This window comes from Manacus vitellinus, unplaced genomic scaffold, assembly GCF_001715985.3.
Source record: "Manacus vitellinus isolate BGI_N305 unplaced genomic scaffold, ASM171598v3 scaffold_90_pilon, whole genome shotgun sequence".
NCBI classification, from domain to species: Eukaryota; Metazoa; Chordata; class Aves; order Passeriformes; family Pipridae; genus Manacus; species Manacus vitellinus.
In genome coordinates this window covers 590573-605114 of record NW_021940867.1, presented here as the reverse complement: position 1 = coordinate 605114, position 14542 = coordinate 590573, and the positions used below count along the sequence as shown (strand labels likewise).

The 14542-nt window shown below is 46.9% G+C and overlaps 1 protein-coding gene across 1 annotated transcript; it reads right to left on the bottom strand.

The window, feature by feature from the left end:
- Positions 1–9980: 9980 nt before the first annotated feature.
- LOC112840945 (potassium voltage-gated channel subfamily A member 5-like) lies at positions 9981–14284 on the bottom strand. The gene is given in 5 exon segments (XM_029965196.1): positions 9981–10249; positions 10602–13838; positions 13840–13935; positions 13937–14007; positions 14209–14284. Coding segments are annotated over 4 exon segments (1989 nt in total). The 3' UTR covers positions 9981–10249; positions 10602–12092.
- Between the last annotated feature and the right edge of the window lie 258 nt (positions 14285–14542).

The window sequence follows — 14542 nt, the reverse complement described above, 5'->3', positions numbered from 1 at the left end:
CCACCAAAGCACAAGGAGAGCCCCCAGTGACCATGGGGCAGCTCAGCAGATTCTGCTTCTCACCGAGGCAGGAGGCTGCCAGTCAGCAGAGCCGGCTCAGCGCTGAGCTCCGCTGGAGCTGCGAGGCCCTGCCACTCACTGAGAACTGTTTTGCCTCAGTGAAAAGCACCAGCTCCTGGCTCCAGGCTCCTACTGAGATCCAAACTCAACAGAGCCAGCAGAGCAGCGGGAGCTGGCTGCAAACCTGGATAGAGACACAGTGGATCTGTTCTCTGATATTGCACCCTCAGAGCAGTCCTGCTCTGCTTTAACCCCTGTGCCACCCCCGTGAGCCCACGAGCTGCTAAGGAGACATTTGCTCTGATGAGGCAGATAATGTGAGCACTATGCAAAACCTATAAAAATTACTGACATTCATAGCACCATTAATCAGCAGCACTCATCCTCCAAGCTCCACCATCCCTCCGGGAAATGGAAAACTGCAGGTTTGATTCACTGCACATCAGCTCAGCTCTGCGCTGGTTTTGTCCCGGTCATGTCAGCACCAAACTGGAAGGAACAGCCACAGATCGGGCAGATTTGTCTGAACCACTTTGTTACTCTCACAGTTAAACCTTGGAAAACCCTTTTTTTGCCAGAACTTTTCCCTGTTGCTGCTCCTGGGAAAGATCCTTCCCTTTGGGAAAGATGTTAATTGGCTGTTTGTCATCTGGTCAGAAAGGGGAACGAGTCAAGCCTGCTGAAATTCGTTCCTGCCCTTTCCTTAAAAAAAGAATGCATTCAGGGCACACACCTGGGTAAGATACTCTATGAGTAAGGCTTCTTTTCAGTGCAGGTACCTGGCTCGTGATTCCTATTCAGCAGAGACTAAAACTTTACAAAATCAGCCACTGGCAGCACTCCCAGGATATTTTTCCATTCGCACATATTTCTAAAAATGTCAACACCAGTCTAACCATTCTCATCTGGGAAGCCTGACATCAGATGTACATTAGCCCAGGGAAAAAAAAAAACCATCCAAAACACAAGCCCCTTCTAAAAAGGAAAACAAATTCAAAGTATGTTACACTGGGTTCTGTCTCTGGGCTCTATGCAAACAAGAGGAGGAAATTTTACAGAGTGATTTTACACCCCTGACAATGCCATTGGAAAGTCAGACAAGGGTTTCACAGGGATGAGAAGTGGATAGTATGTGAGGTTCTTATTCCTGTATGTTTGGGTTTATTACCCAACAGCAAACAAAAAAAAGTCCCAGGCAGGACCTTAAGAGCCATGTGCAGTCCTGGAATTTAATCCAGACAGCTAAACAGCACTGTGTCTGACTGTGGGAGAGCTTCCCCAGGGAGAAAGCATTTTGGCTTGAGCATTTTGTTCCAGTCATCAGTCTCACATTATCTTCTCTTCCAAATTCAGACCCTTCACACACCTCCCTGGCATCACCTGCTTTGTCTGAGAGACTTGTGTAGACAGGACATGCCCTGATGCCATTTTGCAAGCTGAGTTCAGGCAATGAGCAATATTGTTTCCACACTGTCCTCACACCACATGCCATCAGCATTTTATCGCTGTTAGGAGAGATCTCCATTTAATTTGGTCTGTCAGGAATCAAGGAAAACAAAGGATGTGACTGCAGGCCTCGAGTCTATCTGAACAGGATTCCTGGAATGGACTAATCTGTAACTACACAGTGAAAAGAGAGTAAGATGTTCTTCCGAAATATTTAAAATTTGTATTTCACTGCCCATGAATGCTGCAAAAATGACTTTACAGTTTCTCTCCCTCTGGGAAATTAATAGAAAGCCCTGCCCCCCCCACTCACTTTCATGATGATTGAATTTTCCTCCCTCCAAGAAGGAGTAATGCTCTTGTATTACACTTTACTTCCTTGCAATTCTTACATGTTTTCTACACGTGCATTTTAACTCTGCGTCCTCTCTTTAAGTATTGACTCACAGATATGACAGAGTTTTTAACCTTACTCATTGTTGAAACAGACCTCAAAGACTGATACCCTGACATAAAAACTTTCCCCAGACTTTCCAGAGGGGGGACCTTGGCATTCCAGACTCCACATTCTGGTGGCCTTTTCTACACGACACCCACACTAAACCATCTGCCCACTCATCTGCTGAAGGAAACCACCTCCACATCAGGAATTCCTCCAAAATTCTATTGTCCAGAACATTTTCCATCACTAAAGAGCCCTTCAGTACTCTGGGGTCTTGTCCTGCCACTCCTGCTGAAGAATGACAACCTGTGTCAGAGACAACGGAGAAAAGGACTATGGACACCAGGAGAAGGACTATGTTCAGTGGAATATCATATGGGATGCTCCTGGGGAAAAAAACCCCAACCCTAAAAAAGGTTCACCTGTCTTTAGTGGTTCCTTCAGAGGGACTTACTTCTCACCCACTTGCTGGTGTGGTTGACAGCATTAACATCTTAAATTATTGTAGTTAGAGATGTCAAGATCCATGGATTACAGTGTCAGAAAAGATTTTAAGTGGAAATTTTACTTCTAGACTTGTGCTCTTCTTCTCAGTCTGACTGAATTTAACTCATGATCCAGTCCCTGGGGACCACAGCAGAGCAGCTGCTGGGATCCAGAATCACTTTGAAGTCACAGAAGAATTCTAGTGGTGTTCCTGCCCATGCTGGGTGGTCCATGGTTTCTATAGCCCTAAAACACACCTACACATGTCTGTAATATTTTGCTTCCAGTGTTACATCCAAAATCCCAGTATTTTGTAAGGGAAACTTAGTGATGCTTTCGTACCAGTCCTTGCATACCCATTTTTCTGAGGCTCCCTCAAAGCATTTGGAGAAGTCAAAGCCATGTGGAATCTAGTGATGCTCAAAAGTACATATATTTATCTTTTCCTTTTGCTGTTTCCCTTTCAGCTTGCAATTAGTTTAGGACCAAATTATCCTTTTAGCACAAATGCAAAGGTAAGTAAACTTAGTCCACAGTGAAAACACTCTGGACCAGCACAGCAGGGCCTTGTCCATGTCAGAGAGGCCAGGCAAACATCTGCAGGAGATTGTTTAGGTGAGGCTGACCATGAACTTTACTGCATGCAGTGTGTGTCCAACCCTTCCTTCTTTTTTTTTTTTTTTTTTTGGTTGGTTGGTTGGTTTTGGTGGTTTGGGTTTTTTTTATTTCTTTACATTTTTTTTAATTTCCGGTTATTTTATGGTGCAGCCTGATGGATAAGCAAGACCAGGGAATGTGCTTGGCCAGCAGGGCCTCAATTGTGATTCCAAGCAGAATTAGAAGATGCAGTGAGTGAAACACAAGGCACACCCCACACTAGGGCTGTGCAAACAGGAAAATCAGACAAAAACCACAGCAACAGTATCCCCCTCTCACTTGTGTTCCTCTATGTGCAGTTAGAAAAGTTGGGGGTTTGTGTGGTGACTTTTGGTAGAGTTGAATAGATGAGCACAGGTGGAAGCAGAGTTAGATGAGAACAGATTTCAGCAGAAATAACTGTGCTCAGTGAATAGAGACTGGGTATTGTTTAAGGTAAGAAGGTACCAACAGGGCCAACCTGTAGAGCTTTCCAGATACTCCCAAGAAATTGCCTGAGGGCAAGATGCTGCATCCAAGCAGGGCTATATTTGCACTTGCCACCTAAACAGTTTGAGGGAATGTTCCCAAGCAATTAATCACAGTCAACTACCCTGTTAAAGGCTCCTGGTCAGGGTGGTAAGTCTGTACCCAAGAACTGTCTCCCAAAATACTTCCTAGGCACGATGTGGGAATCAGCAGAGGCCAGGAACAGAGCCCACTAGGCTGTGTGCCGAACACCTTGTTTCAGAGGGAGCCTCCAACAGCATGAACACAGGCTGCTGCTGCCAGCTGGCCTCAGTGCCAGGGAATGGTCCTGGGCACATTTCATTTTCTAATATAGATGCAGTCAGGATGTCTATGAGAATTCGTATCTCCTCCTTAGTGGAATATCCAGCTTCCTTATTAAGAACAGAACCTACCCCGTTTTTCCACTAGCAAGAGGCAGTGCAAATTCCATTTTGAAATACACACTGTTTCCAAGCCTCCCAGAGAGATTTCTCTCTCATGCTCCAAAGCCCTGAACTTCTCAGCCTCTGCTCTGTTGTCAGGATCAGTTGTCAGCATCACTCGGGTGGAGATCAAGTGGGCAATGGGAATCTGACAGAAATTTTGTCATTTGCTGAGACTTACCCCCCCAAGTCTGCAGGAAGATGCCAGTGTCTGCTTTGGATCCACACTTTAGCACACTCTCCTGAAGATGGGTACCTGTATCCTTCCTTTCAAAGCACTGAGCAAGCTTTTGACACACGATCCTGAGAGACATTGTGCAGGTATTGTGCCCAGTGGCTGAAATCCAGAACCAACTCCGTGAGCCACCATTCCTCACTTAGGCAAATGCCCTGATATCTCAGCTATAGACTCCTGCTCTTGCCTTTGCTTCTTATTTGGCTTCAGGAAGATTGTCTCCTTCAAAGCACAGTGGCTAAGCTTTAGCTAGAGGGTGTTCCTTCCCAGAATGATCTTTGTCACCTTGCAGACTGTTTCTTTGCATCATTCTCTTGCATAATAAAACAACATGTATTTTCACATTAACCTTCCTTTAAATAAACCTCTTATGCAGCACTGCCTTGAAAATTATAGTGTTTTCTGAAATAAAAAACCCATAATAATTTGCTCTGCAAATTCGTGGTAAAGCCTTCCCTCAATTACACTCCTGCGGATTTTCAAATCGATTTTAAACAAGACAGAAAAAAATTATAAGGCTGCACTGCTTACATAATTCAAATAATTTTTCACCTCCCCAGTCTACTTACAAACAGGCAGGAAGGAGAGGAACTGGAAGAAGAAGAAGAGGTTTTCCATGTGTTGAACTTGCCTGAGCAAATGAAGTATAGTATCATATAACTAATCCCTACTAATTCTGAAGGGAACAAGGAAAATCCTGGTATATAATTGTGAGATTTTTTTGGGGGAAAAGGTGCTGGGACTTCACCATTGGAGTGCAACCACATAAAGGAAGGAATTTTACCACAAGATTGTAAATTACAGTCTCCATGGCACACCATAGTTGAAACACAGAAATAAGGTATATCTTCCTTTTCTGTCTCCAGCCTGTCAATCAAGTATTAAAACCTGTGCTGATTTATTTGGAAACATCCCCCTGATGAAAGTGAATTACTAATACGGGAGAGAATTTTGCAGATTACTCTTGGTAAATTCTACATACTATCTGGAAAATTATTAATTCTGCAATAATCATATAGATTACGTGTTCTGGGAAGCCCCCACTCTAATGAAAACATTTTGTTGCCAGCTAGGAAGGTCATTAATTTTACTATTAGATCAGGTCATTTCTGGAGATCAGGTAATTTCCTAAAGATTCAAAGCAACATTGTTCCATTGGAAAGGGTAACCTCATTTTCATGTCACACCAAGTCAAACTAAGGAGAAATTCACTGAAAACAAACGATGCTGCAGTCCAAATAAGGACACTACATTACTACATTACTACATTACACAAGTAAGAAAGCATTGCAATATATAAACTAATTGTGTCTGAATGCTGTTCTTTGTCTTAAAACAAGTTGATATTTCTCTTTGCAGCTCCTAATTCCAATTAATTTTTTACTCGGGTCATTATGAGCTTTACTATTTTCCTATTCCAATTAACATAAAGCTTTTTATTTCATATGACTTTAATGACACAAGGCCCACATCTTTCACAATGTTTCATCATACAGAAATGGGGTATGTTCTGGCCAATGGACCCACAGGTAGCTACTGGAGAATTTCTGTGTTTATTCCTCCTATAAACTGACACAGTGATGTCAGAGAGCATGATACTCACTGAAGAGTATCAGCACCCTGAGGTCCCAAATTTAGGCATGAGCAACAGAACTTTAACAAGCAGATAAGGAAGCCTGGGGAGCAGTTAATGCATACAACAAGAAAGTGAAAAGAAAAACCCCAAAACCAACCAACCACAAAGCAAACACTACAAAAGCTACAAATACACTAAATGACACATTCTTAAAAAAATATTTAGTGGTGCTGAAGGCATAAGCCTTGTCAGAATGATTTTGGAACAACAACTTTGGTTGTTCACAGACTCTATTATTATAAAGACCTTTTCTATTTAATTTTTTAGACATTTGTAGCTATATTTGCCAACGGAATGAGGCTGGAGGTCACACAATGACAGGCTAAAGCTGCACCAAAGGCAGGCAGATGCTCTTAAAACTCTGTCTCACAGTTTCCTTGCTGCCCCTCTGTCCTGAACAGGATCAACCTTGTTATTTTGAGGTGTCTCCAACACACCGACTGCTTGACAACACACCGATCCCACCACCGGCCAAAGTCTTGATTAGGTGCTTAAAGCCCTCCTTTCATTATTCCCCAAGTCTGGCAGCAGTCAGCCTGGAGGCTCTTGTCAAATTTCATGACTTGTCATGACATCCTGCTAGCTGACTGGAACAGATGTCAGGAAGGGAGCTTGTCCCTCACCACGGCCCAGTGGCACCATCACGTGCCCATAAACGCTCTCCCCGTTTGACCTCAGCACGAGCTGCACTGATACTACGTCAGGAAGGAGAATTTCTTCACAGAAAGGATGGGTAAGCATTGGAAGGGGTTGCCCAGGGAGGTGGTGGAGTCCCCACCCCTGGAGGTGTCCAAGGAATGACTGGACGTGGCACTCAGTGCTCTGGGCTGGGGGACAAGGTGGGGATGGGCACAGGTTGGATTGGATGATCTTGGAGTGCTTTTCCAATTTAAATGATTCTGTGATATATTTCAGAAGAGTAAGCCTTTTTTGTGTGCACATGTATCTTCCACGAGACTGGAAGTGCACTGATATTTGCTTTGTTACCTAATGAGAAGTGAATGTCAGCACATGGAGAAGACAGGCTGCTCCAGAGCAGTGTGGATCAAGAACCCCATCGCCACCACCTCCACCAGAACAGGGGTGTTTGCATCATGAGAGTCCAGGGAACAGCCAGCAGAAGTGCCATGTTCTCCTTACGGGGTCCAAACGAAAAAAGCACACAAAAGAGGGATTTGTTTGTGCCATTCAGAGCAGCATTAGGTCCCCTCTGTGTTCAGTGACCCCACCAGATGGGTCACAGTGCACAGCTGCTGGCACACAGCCTTTGCCTGCAGAGCCACTAAGAGCCAAGCAAGAGACCACAGGGTGAATCTCTCTCTTCCCTGAGATCTACATTTTATATGTCCCAGTCCAGCCAAGCCCATTCCTATTTGTACCTCTCTCCCCCTTTGAAATGCTCTGTCTTCCCTTCCACAGCCTTTCCTTCACCCTGTTTGTATACAGATCATTGTCCTATTGTTCATAAAGCACTCAGAGGTGAATGGTATTATATAACTGCTAGTTAAGGCTTTATCATTTTTTTAGAGTGATGGAAAAATGGAAGGGAAATGCAGACTCCCCTTGGGGCCAGGTTAAGCAAACTAAACTTACATTACTGGTGACCCAAATGAACATTCACCTCAGTATCCCCAACATGGAAGAATCCATTTTAGTACCTGCTGTCCCACACAAAATGACAAGCCATTAATAACTATGGCATGTAAGCACGTGTGGGGTGAGAAATCTTCCATGTTGTAGCTCCAAGTCAAAAGACTTTACAAAAAAGTGTGGGTTTGTTGTTCAGTTGGGTTTGTTTGTTTGTTTGTTTTTTTATCTCTTTCCAATTATTTGCTATTCATTAAGCTTATCTTGGTGCTTCTGATATGGCAAAGAGGTTTTATTCAGCTTGCTATTCTTTCCAGGCCAGCTAAGATAAAATCGGTAACAGTCAGGACAGATTTCCTTCTTGTAATGGGCTTAGAATTGGCACATGCAGCCAAAACTCTCTTCCCATTTCATATTTCCCCGGTTCTCTCTTACTCACATACTCTTTTCTGGCAGAAGTTTGCATCATTTAGTGTCTTCTGCACTTCTCTGTATCCCAAGCACGGACACCAGCTGCCTGCTGAGCCCAGTGAAGCTTCTTGATCCTGAAATCTCTTACAGCAAAAGCAGGTTCTCACTGCTGGAAAGTGGAATTACACCCTCACCTGGGCCAAAGCTGCAGTTCTTCATGCAGATAATCCTGGTGCTTGGTTTGCAACTGATCCTGACAGGATCCTGACAGGATCAGTGGATCATGTCAAGAGGACTGCTCTGATGAGTGAGTGGCTGCAGAAACAGGCCCTCTTTGTAGTAACAATCTGGTGTTCCCAACACAGTGTCCTACAGAACCACTTCTTTTCCAACTCACAAACTGTACCACAAACTTACATATGTGCCCCAAAGTCCAAGGAGAAGGCCAAGGTTTCAGCACAGTATGTAGCTCATCTTCAAATAACCACAGAATACCCTGGGTTGGAAGGGACCCACAAAGGATCATTAAAGTCCAACTCCTGATCTCAAAACTCACAGTCTCAAAGATCAGTCCATCAAAAACACCTGCTGAGCACTATGTTACTTTAAGCATGTGCTTAAAGCTGAGCCCACTCTCAGTGCCTTGCTGCATGTTTCTGGTCATGTCACTCAGTGTTTGGCAGCAGTCTCTCTCACTAGAAAGCAAATTCTCTACTGCCTTAAAAGCCAATAGAAATTATGCATTATCTGTAAAGAAGGTGTCAAAGCCGAGTTTGCCTGAACTGTGCTTGATAACTCTTTAGAAAAAACAAGCAAAAAAAATATTTTCAGCCATGTTTTGAGAATAATTGGTTTTCTTTTTATTGGAAAGTTCTGTTGCATTATTATGGCAAAACACAGTATATTCAAACTGAAGGTTGAGGAATGATTTGACAAGTTTGTACAGAACTCTTTGCAGCAGTCAGGGTATTCTGCTTTCACTAGGCTTGGTTTTTGTTGGGACAAACTCTACTCTCAGTTGTGGCAGGGCACATATTAGAGATTAGAAAAATATTCTTCCCTCTGAGGGTGGTGAGGCAGTGGAAGAGGTTGCCCAGAGAAACTGTGGATCCCTGGAAGTGTTGAAGGCCAGGTTGGATGGGGCTCTGAGCAACCTGGTCTAGTGGAAGCTGTCCCTGTCTTGGGGACAAGGTTGACTGGGGGGTGGGAACAAGATGATCTTTAAGGTCCCTTCCAACCCAAGCCATTCTATGATTCTATATGCTAGAATCTGAAGATGAACTTAGCAGCTTGGCTCTCATGGGAAGTTAAAGGCCCTCAGCAGCTTGCAAGACTTAGTCCTATGGTGTCTCTGCAAACATGAAGTAGGGTTTAACAAGCAGCCCTGATAATGTCACAGTTCACTGCCACAGAAGGGTGAGGATTTCACTCCCCCTTGCTTCCCACTTCCCTGCACCACTGACCTCTCCCACCTCTTCCTCTCACTGGCTCTGGCACTCACTTGCTTTCCAACTCACTAATTCGACAGAAAAAGATCTACTTTGTTGTTGCTGCACTGGATTTTCTGTCAGGTGAGTGAGCTCAAGCAGCTCCTGGAAGAGAAGGCAGCGCTTGCACTTCCACAAGGACAGAACCAGTTCAGCGTGAGCAACAAAAGGGCACACAGTGGGAAGGGGAAAACTGAAAAGGAGGGAGGAAGACAAAGTCTTCCCTTTAGATCACCAATGGGCTTTAAGATCGGCTCATCCCACCCCCCATAGCCCTGATCTCTTTTTAACCTACATCAGCTTAGTGTTACTCCACTAAATGCAATAACTACAGTGATGTAATTCAGATCACTAATATCCATATGCAGGGTTCTACTGTTAAACACATTGTCCCTGCTCGGAGGAGCTGACAGTCCAATTCAACACAACATGTAATTGGAAGACCAAATTCTGGATGGCAAAAATGATCAGGAAGCTGGGGGGAGTACTTACAGAAAGACAAAACCAACATTTTATCCTAAAAGACTCACTGAATTGCTTGGTACTTCTTCAGGTGAGTCAGATGGATTTGATCGGTGAAAGCAAATCAAACTACTCACCTGAGCAAAAAGCTTTAAGTTCTTCAGTGATCTAGATCTCAGCATGTGCAACAGGGAATTATAGCACTTCTTTGTTTCATCTTAGATTTAGCCTCCCCAGAGAGCTGATTCTGCACTTCCCTTTGATGCAAAAACTCCCATCAAAGCAAACAGGAGATCTGCCTGAGACTGGAGTGCAGCTGCACGGGACACTTTGCCTGTCAGTCTTGTTGCAGCTTCTCAGCATATTATGGCATCACTTCCCACCTAAATAAACAAATAAACAAGAAACCTACACCTAAAAGTAACGTGAAAGATGCTGTTCTCTATTATCAGATTCAACATCCTTCCTCTCACCCCAGGGGTTTGGGCTGAGCTCTGTATTCATGAAAAATACGACTTGCTTGGCACTTATTTTACTGAATAGGAAGGAAAAAAATACATGATGCATTTGGGCATTACCTTTAGAGGCTACAGGAAGGGGCAGGGAAGCAGCAATTGTGTCTGGCTAAAGAGAATGTCAGAGCGCTGCTCTGCAAAGCTGATTTAAATTTATGGCAGTACATACATCTGAGGTACTTGCATAAATTATAATCCCAACTGAGATTTACTTAGTTATATTAGAAAATTTGTCAGAAACAAACCTGGAGCGTTGACAACCAAGCCTTCTTTTTCTGCTAGTCTTGCTGTGCCACTGTGTGTGTGGGAAAGGCATGGAACATCCTTCAGCAATAAAACAGGAGTCTGAGGGGGAAACAGAGGTGTCCTTTGCAAGAAAAAAGGTAACACAGCTCTTTGAGTTAAAGGAGCAACTTGGTGTCAGTCTTCACTAGCAAACTGTGCCACGCTGATGAAGACAATGAATGTGTCACTCGTCCTTCAACGTCATCTTAACTGTAAAATCCACAGCACTGAGAAGGTTTTGTTTGGAAATAAAAAGCAAACGAGGATGTGTTCTCATGAAAGATGATGCTCTCCATCCCAGTCTGAGATATAAGCCACGCAATGGTTATTGAAGTATCACGGCGTGCCACGTTAGACTCCTCAGGTGCCATCCATTCCCAGTCTGTTATCACTAAAACCAGTGAACTGTGTACACAAGTGGTGTGTGCATACATAAAGGTGACTGATACACGTGCCAAAGTAATCTGGAGCATACAACGAAAACAGTTTTGCAGATATTGCACTGATATTCTACTTTCTTGTTATGTCTGTCCACTCCCTCGTGCTTTTGATCTGTTGTGCACTTGGATAGAAACCAGTAACAGCAGACAAAAAAGATACTTTCAGTCTCAAAAATATAACAAAGGTATAAAACTCTAAAACTACAAAAAAAAAAAAGCTGCACATACTTTCAGGGTGGGGACAGTAAGCACATGACTGAATTATTTAGAAATTCTGAAACAGGAAGGTAATAAAATTATTTATAAAGAAGTATATCTACAATATTTAATAATTTAAGGCTCACAAGAAACTAACATATCAAGACAACAGAAGTTTTCTGCTATAGGGTTCAAAGCACCAAATTCACTTCACATACAGGATAACCGGATCTGTATTGATCACAAGTGGAAAACTCTGAAAGTGCTGATCTGCTAATGTTCCTAGTGCTTTAATGATGTCATATTTCACAGGAATAAGAAATCCCCTCTCAACCATAAATACACTCATACAGATATAAAATATATTGGAATTATTTCAATTTGAAACTACAGTACAAAAGCCCTCAACCTCCCTCCCCCCCCAGTCCATTCATTCTCCACACACACATCCCCCCAACTTTTTAATACTAAACTTGGAGCAACTGAATTGGTTACAAATTACCCATTTAAAACCAACCACCATTTGCTACAGTAAGTTTCTACAACTTAGATTTTTTTACTGTCATAATTTACCAGCTCCTGCATCATGGAGCGTAGCTTATTCTTAGTCTACTTTAAAAATAGGTGACCCTTTGTGTCATGGAAAAAGAACATAAAAACATGTATTCCTGGAGGACTGCTCAGGACAGTGATCAGTTTAGAAAATACAGCCTGACTTAAAAAACTAATTGGTACTAAAAGAATAATTATAGTAGCAAGTTTCTGACACCAGTAAATCTTTCTACATCTCTGAACTCTAACTCTCTCCTCTCCTTACAGGTCTGTTTCCCTATTGGTGTCCAGACAGAGAGCATAGAGGGATTTTCTGAGATCTACATTGCTCTTCGCCTTGATAGTGGCTTTTTCTATGGAGCTGGTGCCATTGTTGAACTCCTCACTGTTTTCCAAGTGCACAACAGATTTGTTCAGAGAGTTTGTACTGGGTCTTCTCTTCGCATCTGCCCCCGCTGTGCTGCCCTGAGCACTACTGTGCTCATCTTTGAGGATAGATTGCTCTTCGTGATCAGTCTCTCGGTGGTAGAAGTAGTTGAAGTTGGACACAATGACAGGGACGGGGAGGGCGATGGTGAGCACACCTGCAATGGCACACAAGGAGCCCACAATCTTGCCCCCCACAGTGACAGGTCTCATGTCCCCGTAGCCCACAGTAGTCATGGTTACCACTGCCCACCAGAAAGCATCAGGGATGCTGGAGAAATGAGACTCGGGGTCATCGGCCTCAGCAAAGTAGACAGCGCTGGAGAAGAGGATCACCCCGATGAAGAGGAAGAAGATGAGGAGGCCCAGCTCCCTCATGCTGGCTTTCAAAGTCTGTCCCAAGATCTGAAGCCCCTTGGAGTGTCTGGAGAGCTTGAAGATCCTGAAGACTCTGACCAGACGGATGACCCTGAGGATGGCCAGGGACATGGCTTGCTGCTGGCCCCCTCCCCCATTGCTGCTGCCAGCCCCAGGCTGCTGCTGCTCGTGGGCCAGCTCGGTGCCCAGGGTGATGAAGTAGGGGATGATGGCCACGATGTCGATGATGTTCATGATGTTGCGGGAGAACTCGGGCTTGCTGGGGCAGGCGAAGAAGCGCACGAGGAGCTCGAAGGTGAACCAGATCACGCAAGTGGTCTCGATGATGAAGAAGGGGTCAGCCAGGCTGCTGGGGGGCTGCATGGGTGGGGAGTCCCCGGTGGTGCCATTCAAACCTCCACCTTGTGGGGGCAGGGGCACAGGCAACTCCCTCTCGTCCCTGAACTCGGGCAAGGTCTCCAGGCAGAAAGTGATGATGGAGATGAGGATGACCAGCACGGAGACGATGGCGATGGCCCGGGCTGAGCTGGAGCTTTCGGGGTACTCAAAGATGAGCCAGACCTGGCGCTGGAACTCATTGCGGGGCAGGGGCTTCTCCTCCTCTTTGATGAAGCCCTCGTCCTCCCGGAAGCGCTCCATGGCCTCCTCACCCAGCTGGTAGAAGCGGATCTCGTCGGCGAAGACATCGATGGAGACATTGACGGGCCGTCGGAGCTTTCCCCCGGACTGGTAGAAGTATAGGATGCCGTCAAAGCTGGGCCGGTTGCGGTCGAAGAAGTACTCGTTGCGGAGCGGGTCGAAGTAGCGGATGCGCTTGTCCGGGTCCCCCAGCAGCGTGTCGGGGAACTGATTGAGGGTGCCCAGCTGGGTCTCGAAGCGCAGCCCGGAGATGTTGATCAGCACCCGCTGGTGGTGCATGGCGCCCGGGTTCACCGCCGGGCCGCCGCCAGGCCGCCCCTTCCGGTCGGCTCCCGCCGCTGCCATGGCCCATGCCCGCGGGTGTCCCCCTTCCTCCGGGGGTCGCCACGTCCGCGCCGGGCGCCGGGCGCGGGGCGGCGGCCGGGGCGCGCGGGGGTGCGCGGTCCCTCCGCCGCGCCGCTCTTGCGGGCCGCTCCGCGGGACCCGCGGGCCGTCTCCGGCTTCCTCGTCCCTCGCGGGGCCGCTCGGCTCCTCGTCCCCCGCGGCGGTGGCATCGGCCGGCGGCGGCGGGCGGCGGGGCTCCCTCCTTGCCGTCGCTCAGCTGCGGCCGAGCCGTCATGTGTAGCCAAGTTGCCCCCGCCCAGCGTGCCCGCCGGCCGTGCGGCCCGCGGCACTCTCTCGCCACCCGCGATGGCGTGGTGCCGGCCGTTCTCCAGAGTCACCAGCGCGATCTCTCATGGGGCAGCAGCGGCAGCCGAGCACAGCTGGCGGCGGGAGCAGGCGCGTCTGAGGCGGATCGGGCAATTGCTGCGACTCTGCCCGGGCCCCGCTGCCGCCGCCGCCGGGCCACCTCCGGGCGGCCGCCCTGCCCTGCCCTGCCCTGCCCTGCCCGCATGCCTTTGCCCTGCCCATGCCGACACCGCCTCGCCCTCACTCTGAGCCGGCCGGAGCGCGGCCGAGCGCGGCCCGGGGGAGCCGCCCGGGGACCCGGATATGAACGAGCGGATCATATATTATGGGCGCTTGACGTCCAAAGAGGATCCCTCCTGCTCCGCCCCCCCGTGCAGGCAGCGCAAGCATCCCTCGGGGACAATCAGGATGCCGCGCTATTCCTATCCACCGCGCACCCGCCCCGCCCACTGCCAAAAGGGATCCGCGTCGAGGCGCGAATGAGCTCTGGGAGCGGGTCCCAGCCGTGGGATTCCCACACGTGCCCCTGGGGATGCCCACAGGTTCGGCGGCGCGGAGCGCTCCGGGATGCCGGGAGG